At 40.4% G+C, this 13370-nt stretch overlaps 1 protein-coding gene across 4 annotated transcripts in view; it reads left to right on the top strand.

Annotated features, from left to right (window-relative positions):
* The first annotated feature begins 1080 nt into the window (after nt 1-1080).
* Nucleotides 1081-13370, top strand: part of plch1 (phospholipase C, eta 1) — a 62583-nt gene continuing 50293 nt past the window's right edge. For 3 of the 4 annotated variants that reach the window (XM_051398096.1, XM_051398095.1, XM_051398097.1), the window contains exons 1-2: nt 1832-1925; nt 10678-10799. In XM_051398096.1, coding sequence (XP_051254056.1) covers nt 10721-10799 — 79 coding nt within the window. In that variant the 5' untranslated portion in view covers nt 1832-1925; nt 10678-10720. Of the gene's footprint in view, nt 1105-1831; nt 1926-10677; nt 10800-13370 lie in introns of those variants that run through there. The other variant, XM_051398093.1, reaches the window with a different exon arrangement.

Here is a 13370-nt window from a genome sequence, read left to right as displayed (position 1 = left end):
GTGTGTGTGTGTGTGTGTGTGTGTGTGTGTGTGTGTGTGTGTGTGTGGGACACCCCACCAAACACAAGACAGGGGCGGGGTATGTTAATGTGTTCAAAACTGGAGAGGGGGTCCACTTGTCCCTCTCTGAGATCACTGTTGCTATAGAAACACCCAATGTGAAATACAAAGCGAAGCAAAGGCTAAACTCTATATTGGCTGCCCTCAAACCCCACGGGAGCCTTACATGTTGTGTGTATGTGTGGGGGTCTTTAAGTACCTATAAAGAGGGCCCTTGCAGCCATAATATGATCAAGACATTAGAGTATTTAAGCACTGAAATAGAACAGAAAACAGACCCAGCCTGTAAACTGCCTTTAATTTAATATCATTATGAAAAGCCACAACAGAAGAATAAGATTTTTATCAATTGATTTTGTTCCGATGAGAGTACATCAACCCCTGCTGAAGAACAAACCCAAAAGCAAATATTCTGTGTGTCCAGGATTTTTGCTCATGTGATTGTCATTATTGTTTGCCAAACAAGTCCATTGCCAAAATTACACCTTGTGCCTCCATGTGCTGTCGTTTCTATCCACGCTTCATCCATGCAAGGCAGAGGAGTAGAAAGGAGGAGGGGGAGGAGGAGGGCCTGCAAATGAGGACAGACTGTGATGTGTGTCCTGTGGGGTGCAGGGTGACGGGGGTCTCTCGGTGCAGTGAGAGGTAGTACTGAAGCAGTCAATCCACTGGGCGCAAGGAGATTAGTGCAAAGAGGAGGAGGGTCACAGGGGTAGAAGGGGATTTTGGGACCGAGCACAAAGGCAGGAGAGGAGGAGTCACGGTGGAAGGGAAAGGGAGTGAAGGAAAGGAGGGGGGTTGATGAATCAGCTAGCCTCTCTTTTGTTGTGCAAATGTCACTAGCGACTGTTACGGCCGGAGAGGCTTGTGATTGGTGGGCTGGTTTAAATTGTAAGGTGCATTTCAGGCTGATGGCTGTTGCTGCCAGACTTTGAACTGTCACTGAGGGAGGAGTGGGAGGGAAACCACGGCTGAGACAGACAACAGCAGAGTAAAGTTTCTGAAGCTGCAGATCACAGAGAACTAGTGCTGTTCACTGAGGAAGTATAAATATTTAACATACTCTTTTAATATTTGGTTTGACTGCAACTTTTATCTCCGATCTTAATCTAATATTTGTGCAGATTTCTTTGAGTGCAACCATGCTTACTATTTGACTGGAGGCACTATACTGGACTGTATAACATACATTACTTACCATTTAATCAAATTGAATCTTGAAGTAGCTATTTAATGATTCAAATGACCAAGAACCTCACTTTAAAAGGATTTGAGACGGTTTGCTTCTTCATCATCTTTTAGGCACTAATGGCCATAATAATGACTGATCTGATCATAATAAAACTAAATAATTATAATGTAAAATATGATAAAATTAACATTTAATCAAATTTAAAAAAGGAAATTAGGTATTGTCACACTGGTAAAAGGGGTAATAAGGATATTTTCTTATTGATGTGGATCTCAGTGTTCTTAAATTTTGACATTTTAGGATTTAATGAGTCTGATTTCTTCCTTTTTCCTTCCTAAATTTGAATGTGAGGACTGAATAAATGAGTGGAAAAGTAGTCCCCTTCCGTAATCCAGTCCAGGTTTTCACTAATTCACTGGTCCCACACTGGTAGTAGTCATTTGAAAAGGCACTGTGCTTGATGTAGTGTTGGGTATTTGCCCACACCAGTGAAGTTGTTGGGACATTCTTCCTCCCTGGAACCACACTGTTGGGACTATCACTGGCTTGTATTATATTTTTGCCCTTTGCCATGGACGTTCAGCGCCTCAAGGACTTCTGTTCTGGTGAAAGTGGCAGGATTTTGTGAGGAAGCTGACAACGTGGTTTCAAAATCAGACAAATCAAGACAGAAGTAAGTGAGCCTGTGATGCTTGATGTGATTCATGATGGACTGACATTGTTTTAAGATAATAGCATGGCATTGTAGCTCACAAGATTTATTTAACTAACTTTTAAAAACAGTTTTTTTGGAACTTAACTGCAGTTTTCTGACTACGGCAATCTGCACACAGTTTGCTGTCACTTTAATTTACTGTTGGTAGGGAGCTGTATACAGTATCCAAGCAGATGTGCACCTGTTAAACCTGTGTGCATGGACACATGCTCTGTAAAATAGAAACTCAAGACCTTTCTGTCCTTATCTTTATTGCACCCCTCCAGGTAAGCCACAGGCAATCAGGCTCAAGACATTTTTTAAATTCTTGGATCATTTTGACAACCGCAAACACCCTCAGCTGATGTGATAACTTATATATTTTTGTTGTGTGCTTTGACTTCTTTGTTACCAGAATCAATAATTCATCTATGTGATTGATAAAGCATTTTCTGCTGCGTGCATTTCACATTTCGTGGCTCCTTCCCATTGTGCTTTAACAACAGAGATTTGTGGCAGGGCAGCATAACAAAGGCCTTTATTACACTCAGCCGGTAGCCATCCCGGAGAGAAAGAGATGGGGCACTCCCCCATCTGAGAGCAGAGTCCTTGGGGATTTTTTGATTTGATTTGAGTGGTTGAGGGTAGTTGGCCTGGGTGTGAGAGACAAAGAGATTTAAAGAGACAGAGAGCTGAGAGCTGGTGTGACACTAACTGACATGCACCCCCCAAAAAAAGATGAACTCTCCGTCTCATAAACCTTACAGAGTGTTGTCAACATCTTATACAAGGAGTGTCTTTGTCAGGCAGAGCTGGTGAAGCTAGTATGTAAATTGACACATGCATAAAAGCCTGAGATCCAAATCCAGTCACTTTTAATGTGCACTCTGGAGTTGTTAGCTGAAAATGTATCCATATATGAGGCAGATACTTTCTTTCACCTGCCGTCTCAATAAGCACTTACTGGTAAGCAGCTATAACACTGGTTAGCTATTCCATCACACTCCCACATGCACTAAAAGGTCTGTGTGTGTGTGTGTGTGTGTGTGTGTGTAGGAATGCATCGGCCGTAAAGTGACTCCCTTGTTATTTTGTGACTTGAAGTATTGTGACCAGTGTATCAGCTTGCTGGTGTAGGGTTGTAGGAGTGGGAACATGACTCTTTGTGGGTGCTGTGATCCCTCATGAATTATTGAAGTTTCTTGGTGGAAAGGAAGGGAAGAACACTTTTGGACTGAATGAACCAAACTGTGTATACGCTGTATGCATGTGTGCGAAGGTAAGAAAGGATAGCATAAGCAGAGAGTGACTTTCTCATGCATAACTTTCAGAAAAACTAACAAGTTGTCACTCTGAGCTACTGTATGTCAGAGGGCCAATCACGCATTTGCTCATATCCATTTACAAACACTGAAATGGGAAACTGCGTGCGTATTGGACTCTCTTGGTACAAGCTGACAAGTAGAAAATGAACAGTTCTCTCTTGTCAGTGAGGACACTGAGCAGACAGATTGAGTCCAAAACCTGAGAGTAAAAGTAAAGGATAGGAACAGGAGGGAGAGTCTCTGCTTGAAATAGATCTGAGGGTTTGATTTGTGACCTTACCCACCCCTCAATTCCACGGTAAAGCAAGACGAATCCTCCCCCCCCCACACACACACACCAAACACACACACGCATGTTCTACCACGCACACATGCACACAGCAGCACACATGAAAGTTAAAATAAGATCATAAGACTGAGCTGGTAAAGTTTTCAAGACATACTTGATATTATGGCTCTGGAGACAGAATTTTCACCTATAATGGATTTACAAATGGTAGAAGCAATGGTAGCTTTAGGAATTAATTAATAATTTCAGGATGTACTAGTAAATATTTTGACACTTTCTCTTAGCTTTAAGCAAAAATGCTCTCATGTTGTCTCTTTCAGCTTTAAATCTAGACAGTGCATCCGTTTGGATCCACAGCACTTTTGCAGAGAAGATTTCTCCTCTTTGTTTTTACGATTCCATGATCTTGTACAGAGTCTGCTGACAAGCTCAGATAGCCTCACTGCCCCTCTGCAACACAACTCTGACCCCTCAGTAACCTCGCTGCCTCCTCCTTATCAGGTTCAATGAAATGGCCCTGGCTGGTCAATTTAGATCTTACAACTTCCTCTTCTTTCCTCCCAGAAAGCATTGTAAAAACATATTGTAGCCACTTTGAAGGGCTGAAATGATTAGTGGATTAAGCAGTTAGTTAATTATCAGAAAATTAATCAGCAACAATTTTGATGATCACTTAATTGTCAGTTAACCAGAAGGAATTTTACAACCAAAATTGTCAAATTGTCAGCTTTACAAATGGCTTTGCAGCTTTATCTATATAAACTGAATATCTTTGGGTTTTGAACAGTTGGTCAGACAAGCAATTTGAAGATGTCGCTGTGGATTCTGGGAAATTGTGATCAGTAAGTTTCATTAATTCTTTAGCAGGAATACAAACTGATGTAATGCACCATATGCTTCAAACATTTTAAATGCCCCCTGTGAGACTGATGAGAAGGCAACATCTGACCACCCAGAACACAAACACATGAAACAGAAATGTTATTTTATAGAAAGCATTGCAGAATGGCAATATTGTTACAGGATAGGATACCTATAAGAAACAATTCCTTTTACCTCTGTTAAAAGTCTTTACTTCAATGCTCGAGACCACTCAGGTTGTACCTTGAAACCATCTGTCCAGCCATCAGCATACCAAGACTGTTTACTCTTTGTTCTGCTTAACAAGCAATTACAAGCTACTCATTGACTCTGTAGAACAACAAGGTAGTTTACAGGCCTAATGCCATTAGGATCATGATCCATCCCAACTGACTTCTAGTGAAGAGAGATATGCAGGCAGCAACATAACAGTGTTGGCTATAAGCCAGCTCTTGTGTTTTATGAGCGTTGTCATAACCACTGAGACATTTGCAAATTTTGTCATAATATTCTAAACATGGTTGATAATCACTCAGCTTTTATGGCAGCTGGTCACATAAAATAGCACAACCATTGTATACCTCATTAATCATGTCTAACTCAAGTGCTCTTTGGCATGTGTCAATATGGGGTGACAGATGCTGTTTTTGCGTCTGCGTGTCATGAGAGGACCATTGTTACATGCCATGCAAACGTAGCAGTCCCTTAAAAGAGAATGATGATTTATTACAGCTTGAGTTGTATGTTTTATTATGATAATATTGCACTGTCAATTGCTGAGATCTGGAAACAGGGAGACAGTGCTACAATGAAGTTTGATGGAGCAAAGAAGATAAGCAGTCAGGCAAATAGACAACAGTTTATCAGATTAGCAGATAGTCAAGGTTAAACAGGAGGTTAAATTTGGACTCAAGTTAGATATAAAAGCACTTTTCAAGAAATTATACTCACTGAAAATTGTACTTTTGGGGATAACTTTAAAGGGCCAGTGTATAAGAATTAGGGGACCTACTGACAGAACATGGCAGAAATATAATATTCAAATTAATTTATATCTGGGAGGAGTCATATCTCCATGTCTCCTCTCAATGTTATATTTGACAGACACAATATTACCTAAAGGGTGCAATGTATATGATACCAGAGGTTATTCAGCTAGACAAGAACTGAAATCTGAAATTAGCACTGCATGGACTTCCACAGACTGTATAAAATAGAAATGGATCGCTATATCCTGTCAGATAAAATGTGTGTTTGACATACAGGACAGAAAAGTGCTAAAATGCTTCATCCACACTTTTCAGATTGTATTACTCCTGTTTGATCTAAATATCTACTATAACAAAACTTATAACTTGGGGGCATCCTTGAACTACTTCCTGTTATGGCCTGAGATAGAGTGGCTCATCAGGCAGTGAAACATTTATTTTTAAGCTGCTTTTTGTAGGCTGGTAGACAGGAAAGAACAGACTGTATTACCCTAAGGTTTGGGCCCTCCTATAGACGAGTAGGCTACTAGTGTTACATGTAGTCAGTAGAGGAGAAGCAGAGTCATTTTACTAGCTCACACTACATGCACTGACACACACACAGACACACACACACACACACACACACACACACACACCACACCCCACACACACACACACACACACACACACTCACTCACACACACACATGGCTTGTACTGGTTTGGTTTCATAAACCATGTGTTTGGTTTTTTTTTTAGTTAGATGACAAGATCATCAATACAACTCTAGGTTAGATTAGCTTAGCATAAAGACTGGAAACTGCTAGCCTACCTCCACTGGCAAGATTCCAGCGCTCACTGCTCCCGGCCAAGAAATAGTTCAGCACATAACTGTGCCATTTTACATTTTTTTGTACCAGTTAAGCAAAGGAGAATTGACGTGTTAATTGACTGTGATAATTAATCGTTTTAGGCTCTAGTAGGTGGATCTTGTGACCGTATGACAGAGCTGAGCTGCTTCCTATTTAAGGGACTGGAATGAGAGGGGTTACAATCTTTTTATGTAACTCTTGGCAAGAAAGTGAATACACAAATTTCCCAAAACTTTTCCGTTTATGTTGGTAATATTGTAATAATCATACTTTTATTTATGAATATGATCCCAATATGCAAATATGTAGTCATTTATATTGATTCCATTATCTGTCACAAACATTGCACTCCCAAAAATACTGATGACCAACAGAAATGTAACTTAGATGTTACATTTAGATGCATCAGCATTATAGACACTATATGACCTATGATCATGTTTGCTGTGTTAACTTTGTGCAGTATTTATAAAGCAATCTAACTTTCTGGTAACTTCTTTTTGCCATGTGAGTTCAGTGTTTATGGTGGATTTGTATAATCTCGCTGTATCACGACCTGACATGCCATTACTGTAAAGCTGCCCAAACAATGTCTCTAGTCATGAACCTCTGCTCGGCTCCTATCTCTAATTTGGACTCTGTTATGAAAACAAACTGTAATTTAGAAACATTATTCTATAATTAAGTAGCAAGCCACAAGGGGCCGTGCTCTACAGTGAGTTCAGAGCAGCTAAAAGGCGTTGCAGGCCCAAGGTGAAGCAGAGTTTAATGACAATGAAGAATAGATGACTGTGCTTATAACATTAAAGCAACACAAAGGTTTTCAAAGCTTCCAAACTGAAAATGCTTTATTGTTCCGACATGAAGTCAAAGCTGGCATCAGAGAGCACTGATTATAGCACGAGCAGGAATAAGCTCTGAGCTCATCTGAGGTCTTTTCTGCTTTTCTTTTTTGCTGTTTTCTTAAAGTACTTTCACCATTTTGTTTTTCTCCATGTCTTGTTGTAAAAATGAATATTTTTGCCTCTTATGTTTTTCTTGGAAAGTTAACTTCCTGCACCAGCATTAACTTTGAGTCACCAGAGTGCAGCTTAATATTTAATAAATAATAATAAAATGTTAATGTTATTAATGATGATAAAAAGGGTATTTTTACATTATTCAAAGGAACAGATATTAAACATTGCTTATCTAATTGAGAGCAGTGTTTTTTGCTTTATAACAAACTCGTACTGAAAATACATTTAGGCTATTAAAGTTATCCTTGTTGGCTGAGTTCTGCCTTTTCCACGCACTGATTCACCATGACATGGGTGTCATATTAATTGAACGAATGGGTCTTTCTCCATATGGTCTGTCATAGTCACCACAGACATTAGGGCTTCTGTCTTTTAAAGGGAGGTGGTGGCAGGGTCACAGGAAAGTACTTTCACGTCAAAGATACTTGACCCATGAGCTCTACGTGGTCGACCAGACAGTTACCTCTTCTCAGGTCAGCCGGCACCAGGCGCCAATAACTGTCCCGGAGGTTCCAAGCCTTTCCAGATCTATACATGTCCTGTGTGTGTGTGTGTGTGTGTGTGTGTGTGTGTGTGTGTGTGTGTGTGAGAGAGAGTGTGTTTGTACTGAGAAGCAGTAAATCACAGAAAGACAGTTGAGCAACAGGTGGGGAAACACTAAGCAGTGAAACTGGCAGTGGGAGAGATAGGAATGAAAAGTGATCAGGAGGAAGTGGTGGAAAATTGGGAATCCGGGAATAATGCAGAGGAGAAACAGAAAGAAGATAAATGAGAACACATGGAGAGATACAGACATTCAAAGGGGACAAAGAGGTGGACAACGGGAACTGACTAGATGGGTGGGACCTGGTAGAGATGTAGAGACAGAGAGGATTTTAACCGGAGTGGCTACAAGCTGTCACTGTCATTCATTTTACTCCAACGCATGCTGATTTTGCTCACGATAACATTTTCAAAGAAATCCTAACAACAGACCCGGGGGAAAAAAGTGTTTTGATTTTGATTTTTCTCATATAATGAAGTGTGGGGGGTGGTAAAAAAACACATTGCAAAGATTTTTTTTTTTTCATAATTTCATTTATGTTTTATAACATGTGCACGAGATAAATTAAGTCCCGTTGTACACTACGCACAACAGGACTTAATTTAGCTCGACCCTAACTCATTAACATAATATAAAATCTGGCCGGATATCAACATAACACACACAAACTGCATAAAAACTTCACAAAAACATAGGAAACAACTCTGTCAGGGTCAAATGCACATACAACTCATTCAACTTTTCACTGGCCATAGGCCTAGGATGAACATTTGGTTTGCCAGTTCACAAATACCAATTCATTTGTGATATGTGAGGAAGCACTGTGACTTTTTGGAGACACACAGGAACATGTCACATTTAACACATCTCACATAGGTTCTACTAGTGCACCCAGGCATTCTGCATCTGGAAGGACTTGGACTGGTGACCATTTCAGGCAAGTGGATCGCACCATATTTTCGGATTCTCTCATCTTCCTTTTCTTCAGTGTTGGAGTGAATTCTTCATCACTTGAGTCACTCCAGTCTTGTGCACATGCTTGTCCCCGGGTTATCAGTTCCTCAGCCAAGAGGAGTTTGAACTCCAGGTACTTGGCAGTGTCCTTTGCAGGTCGATACTGAAGCCACGAGTTAGTAATGGCCAAATCAGTGAAGTGGAGCATCGTGCGGACCGTCCACTTCTTCGTCCGGCTGGACATTCTCTAGAAGCTGAGCGTGCGATGTCAACCCCTCCCATGTTGCTGTTATATTCTGCAACCACTGTAGGTCTTGGGACTTCAACTTGCCTCTTTTCTTTCTTTGACCATCTGATGCAGGTATCCTGGGGCTCAATCCCATGGACGGTTGATGCCATGACAACAGGCTTGTTGTCCATTCACTTGGTGACTGCTATTTCATCAGGTCTCCGTATGATCATTTCTGATGACCCTCTTGGTTTTTTGCTCAGGATCTTGTCAGCAGTGAAGTGGCACTCTTTTGGGATTCAATTCTTTTGAATTGTTCCTATAGCAGGCAGGCCCCTTTTCCGAAGAGCGTCCAGGAGACGGATGATGGTAAAATACCGGTCAAAGTAGACCAGTGTCTTTTCCTCTTCTAGCACTTCCAGATCATTGACCACCTTCAGCAAAGATCTGATTTTATAGAAGCGATCACGTGTCATGGAGTCAGCTATTATCGGAACTTTTGTTTTGGCAGCCCAGTACATTTTGATTCGTGGATAACCAAGGCATGCCATGTACACTGACATTCCTAAAAACGTCTCGATTTCTTCTGGTGTTGTGCTTAAGCTAAATCCTGATTCCTGTACCATACGTTGGTTGGTGAAGAAGGACAGTTCCTGAATTAGTTCATTGTTAATGTACTGCTGGAAATACTGCTGTGGGCTCCAATTACTACGGGTGACAGGGGGACCATCTTCTGCAATTCTGTGTTCTTCTAACACAGGCATGAACCTAAGAGAAAGAAAAGGCAAAATTAACATGTTACATTTTTAACCCTCCTGTTATATTCGTTTCTCAGGAACAGCAATGGTGTTTGTGAGAGAGAGAGAGAGAGAGAGAGAGAGAGTGAGAGAGAGAGAGAGACAAACACAGACGGAGAGAGACACACACAGACAGAGAGAGACACACACAGACACAGACAGACAGACAGACACAGACACAAGAGGTTATGCTGCCACTACTACAAGAAGAAGACATTAAAATAAAACAATGATTCAGAGATTTGTCTTGTATAACAGGCCTACAGAATGCAAGTAAATGCAGATTAATTTTTGCCAGAGTATGATCTCACAAACTGTGGAGTCACTTAAGTTTAACATCAATAGAAGGATAAGTTAGTTTTTAGTTTCATTCAATCCTAGACTTTTGCATACGCAACTATAAAACACTTATACCAAGTTGCATAATTTGTCTTGTCTCTTATATAAATATTTTAATATAACATTTTGACTCCACATGTTCTCAGTTCTAGGCTTAATATCCACGAATACTCAGTGAGAATCCACAATTTATGGAAAATCAACTGGTAATACTAATCTTGCAAAATCTCCTTTTTGGTGTTCCCCCTCACAGTAACTCTATCTCTAAGTCCAGAAAGGAAGAAATTAGTTTTTTCCTTCTCTTCTAATATACTGTATCATTCCTCCCATAAACTAGTTTTCTTCTTTTAAACTGCGTTTGTGTGCTGTTTGTCTTGAGATTTGTGAGTTAGAAGAATTTGTGAAGAGACACAAGGTGCATTTATTTTTGTTAAATATATTGTATAACATATTTGATTAAATTGCCTTTTAGATTCATTCGATTCCTGCAAAATGTTTGTACAACACAGTTCAATTCTCCTCTCCGTCATAGGTCATCCAATTGTTCATCCTCCTGGATCCCTCCTCCTCTCACCATGAGCTCCTGGGTGGTGAACAGGAAAGGAGAACCACAGTACCGACGGCACTTCCTCACAGACAACAGAATCTGTCACGGTAAATATCAGACACACACACACACACACACACACACACACAAAAAAGATGGAATGGTCACAATATAATGTACAGTATGTTCTCTGTACTGTATGTCATGGGAATGAACAGTAGAGGGAGACTCTTCTCCACTATTGTGCCTCAACTAGTGACAGCGCAACCAAGATTCAGGCTTGGGACATCAGTAAAAACGGAATGTTTACTGTACACAAAACCTGCAGCAAGCAACTGAATCATTGTGTGACATGAATGAAAAGCTGTCCACATAACTTCATTCAGGCTGTATATTGTTAAGTGGAAATAAAAAAAAAACATCTCTGTACTGGCAGCAGGCTCGATACCTGCCTTGTTTTGCTTTGGATGATTCATACATTTTAGTAAAGTAATCTTTTTTTAATGATATTTCCATCATCCAGCATGTACAAGGGGATGTCAGCTTGAGTACCCTGACATAGGTGCATGCCTGTTAATGCCAGTATGTTATGTTAAGATACGATTTGAAGGTTGCCACTAGGTGTCTATTTTACCTAGCAGATAATCGTTAAACACACTTCAAACTTGACTGAAACAAAAAAAACCTCACCAAAAAGGTCTTTGCCACAGCCTTTCCAACAATCACCAACACTGGTTTGGTTTAAAATAAACCTTGAAATCACCAGGTTAGATACATAAAATACCGGTGAAATGGACTTAATGTTAGCTAATCCTTTGGGACAAATGCTCTGGTCAAAGTGCATCCATTAAAAATGCTCAGATTGTTATTCTGTGTGTCTGACAACATTGTGAAAAGGATCCTAGGAGATAGACCTTTTGTTTAACCAGAAACTGTTGTTATATATATATCGTAACTAGGCTCCACAGGAAAAGGTGGCAATTTAACCTTGCATTTTATTGTAACATCATAACTTCATTCAAAGTGGACAGAAACAAAATAAAACCCAACAAAACCATTGTTAGTCTTTCCACTGTCCCAACAATGACTAACTCTCTGATTGGTCGAAATAAATCCCCAATTCACTGATATGGATGAGAACTACATAAAAAATAGATTATCGCTGCTATTGATGTTTTAAATCTCATACACAAACAACCTTTAATGAACCAGAGAAAATTTTGTTTTCATTCTCCTTAAAGCTGAAATGAATGATTTATGAGTTTCGAGGCGGGGAGACTGCACACACCGCTGCATCCACCAGACAATGACAAATCTCTGATCTCTGTCTGCCTCTGTAGCTCTCACACCTTCAGTAGACAGACCACTTAAAGGCTCACCTTGACTTACTACAGCCAGTGTCCACATCCCAACACCTGCAGACCGTGTAGGCTACTATGAGTGTTTCCTTGTATAGAAATCAGGCTTGACCGCCTCAGTACTCTGCTGTGGATGACGGATTGACCTGATTGACTTGATTGATCTGTTTTTAAGGATATTATCACATTTATAGGAATTTCACATTTTTTTCTCCCTTTGTAAATATACTTCTTCAAGCCAAGGTTGGCTCTCCTTCTGGAATCTGTGGTTAATAGATATTGTTAGACTGAAAATGAACAGCCTGAGCATGAAATTAAAATACATTTTCAGAATAAAATGCACCACCATTCCACCCCCTCCAACCCATTTCTTGTAAGATAACATTATTCTGATGCTGATATATAGCCTTAAGTTATTATGTTCAAGCTGCCATTAATTTTTCCAGAGGGAGAGAGGGAAGAGAAACAGAACAGATTATCTGGGAATAAACTGTTTGTTGTGTCTTCACCAAACTTCCGTTCTGGTTGATCTCTGTCTGTATTCTTTCCTTCACGTCCCTTACAGTTTGTCCTTTCTTGTCAGTCAGAACCATTTAGAAAACATATGCTTCTCTTCTGTTTTCCACATGGCTTTGCTTCACTCTGTCTCTTTCCCTTCCTCCCAGTTGTTTCCAGTCTTTTGTAAATGACAGAGCACTGATGTGTTTTGTTTGGCTACGGTACATAAATCAGTGTGAGAAGGGGGTTTTGGGGGCAGGGGTGGAGACTGTCTGTGATCAGGCAGGTGTGGATGAAGAGAGGTTTACACTTAAATCAAAGTGAGCAATCGATGGAAAGCCACAATTACCTGCTGATACACAGTGAGCAGACAGAAAACGCACACACACACACACACACACACACACACACACACACACACACATGCAGCACTGAACTGAGGGTGACACTGGTGTTCAGACATGTCTTTTTGCTCTTCCAGACAGCACTAATCGATTTGGTAACCTCTGCCTCTGGCCCTCTGTTTGAACACAACTGTCTGTTGCTGTGTCTTTGTGCATGTGTTGTGTGTGCTTGCGTGTGTGTGTGTGTGTGTGTGCTTGGTCACTCCATAATTGTCTTCTGCAGTCCTAAATTAAATGGCTTTAATGTGGACCAATGAACATGACTAATCCAGATTGACCAAACTTTCATTAGGGAATCGACTCAACTAGACACACTCCCACACGCACGCACGCACGCACACACAAGCTAAAAACTCTGAGTGTTTACACATGTGCGCTCTCTCAGTCTCTCTTTCGCACTCCTGGGACTCGGAGCTTA

The sequence above is a fragment of the Dicentrarchus labrax genome, unplaced genomic scaffold (genome assembly GCF_905237075.1).
Source record: "Dicentrarchus labrax unplaced genomic scaffold, dlabrax2021, whole genome shotgun sequence".
Lineage (NCBI taxonomy): Eukaryota > Metazoa > Chordata > Actinopteri > Moronidae > Dicentrarchus > Dicentrarchus labrax.
This window is presented reverse-complemented; position numbering and strand designations above follow the sequence as displayed.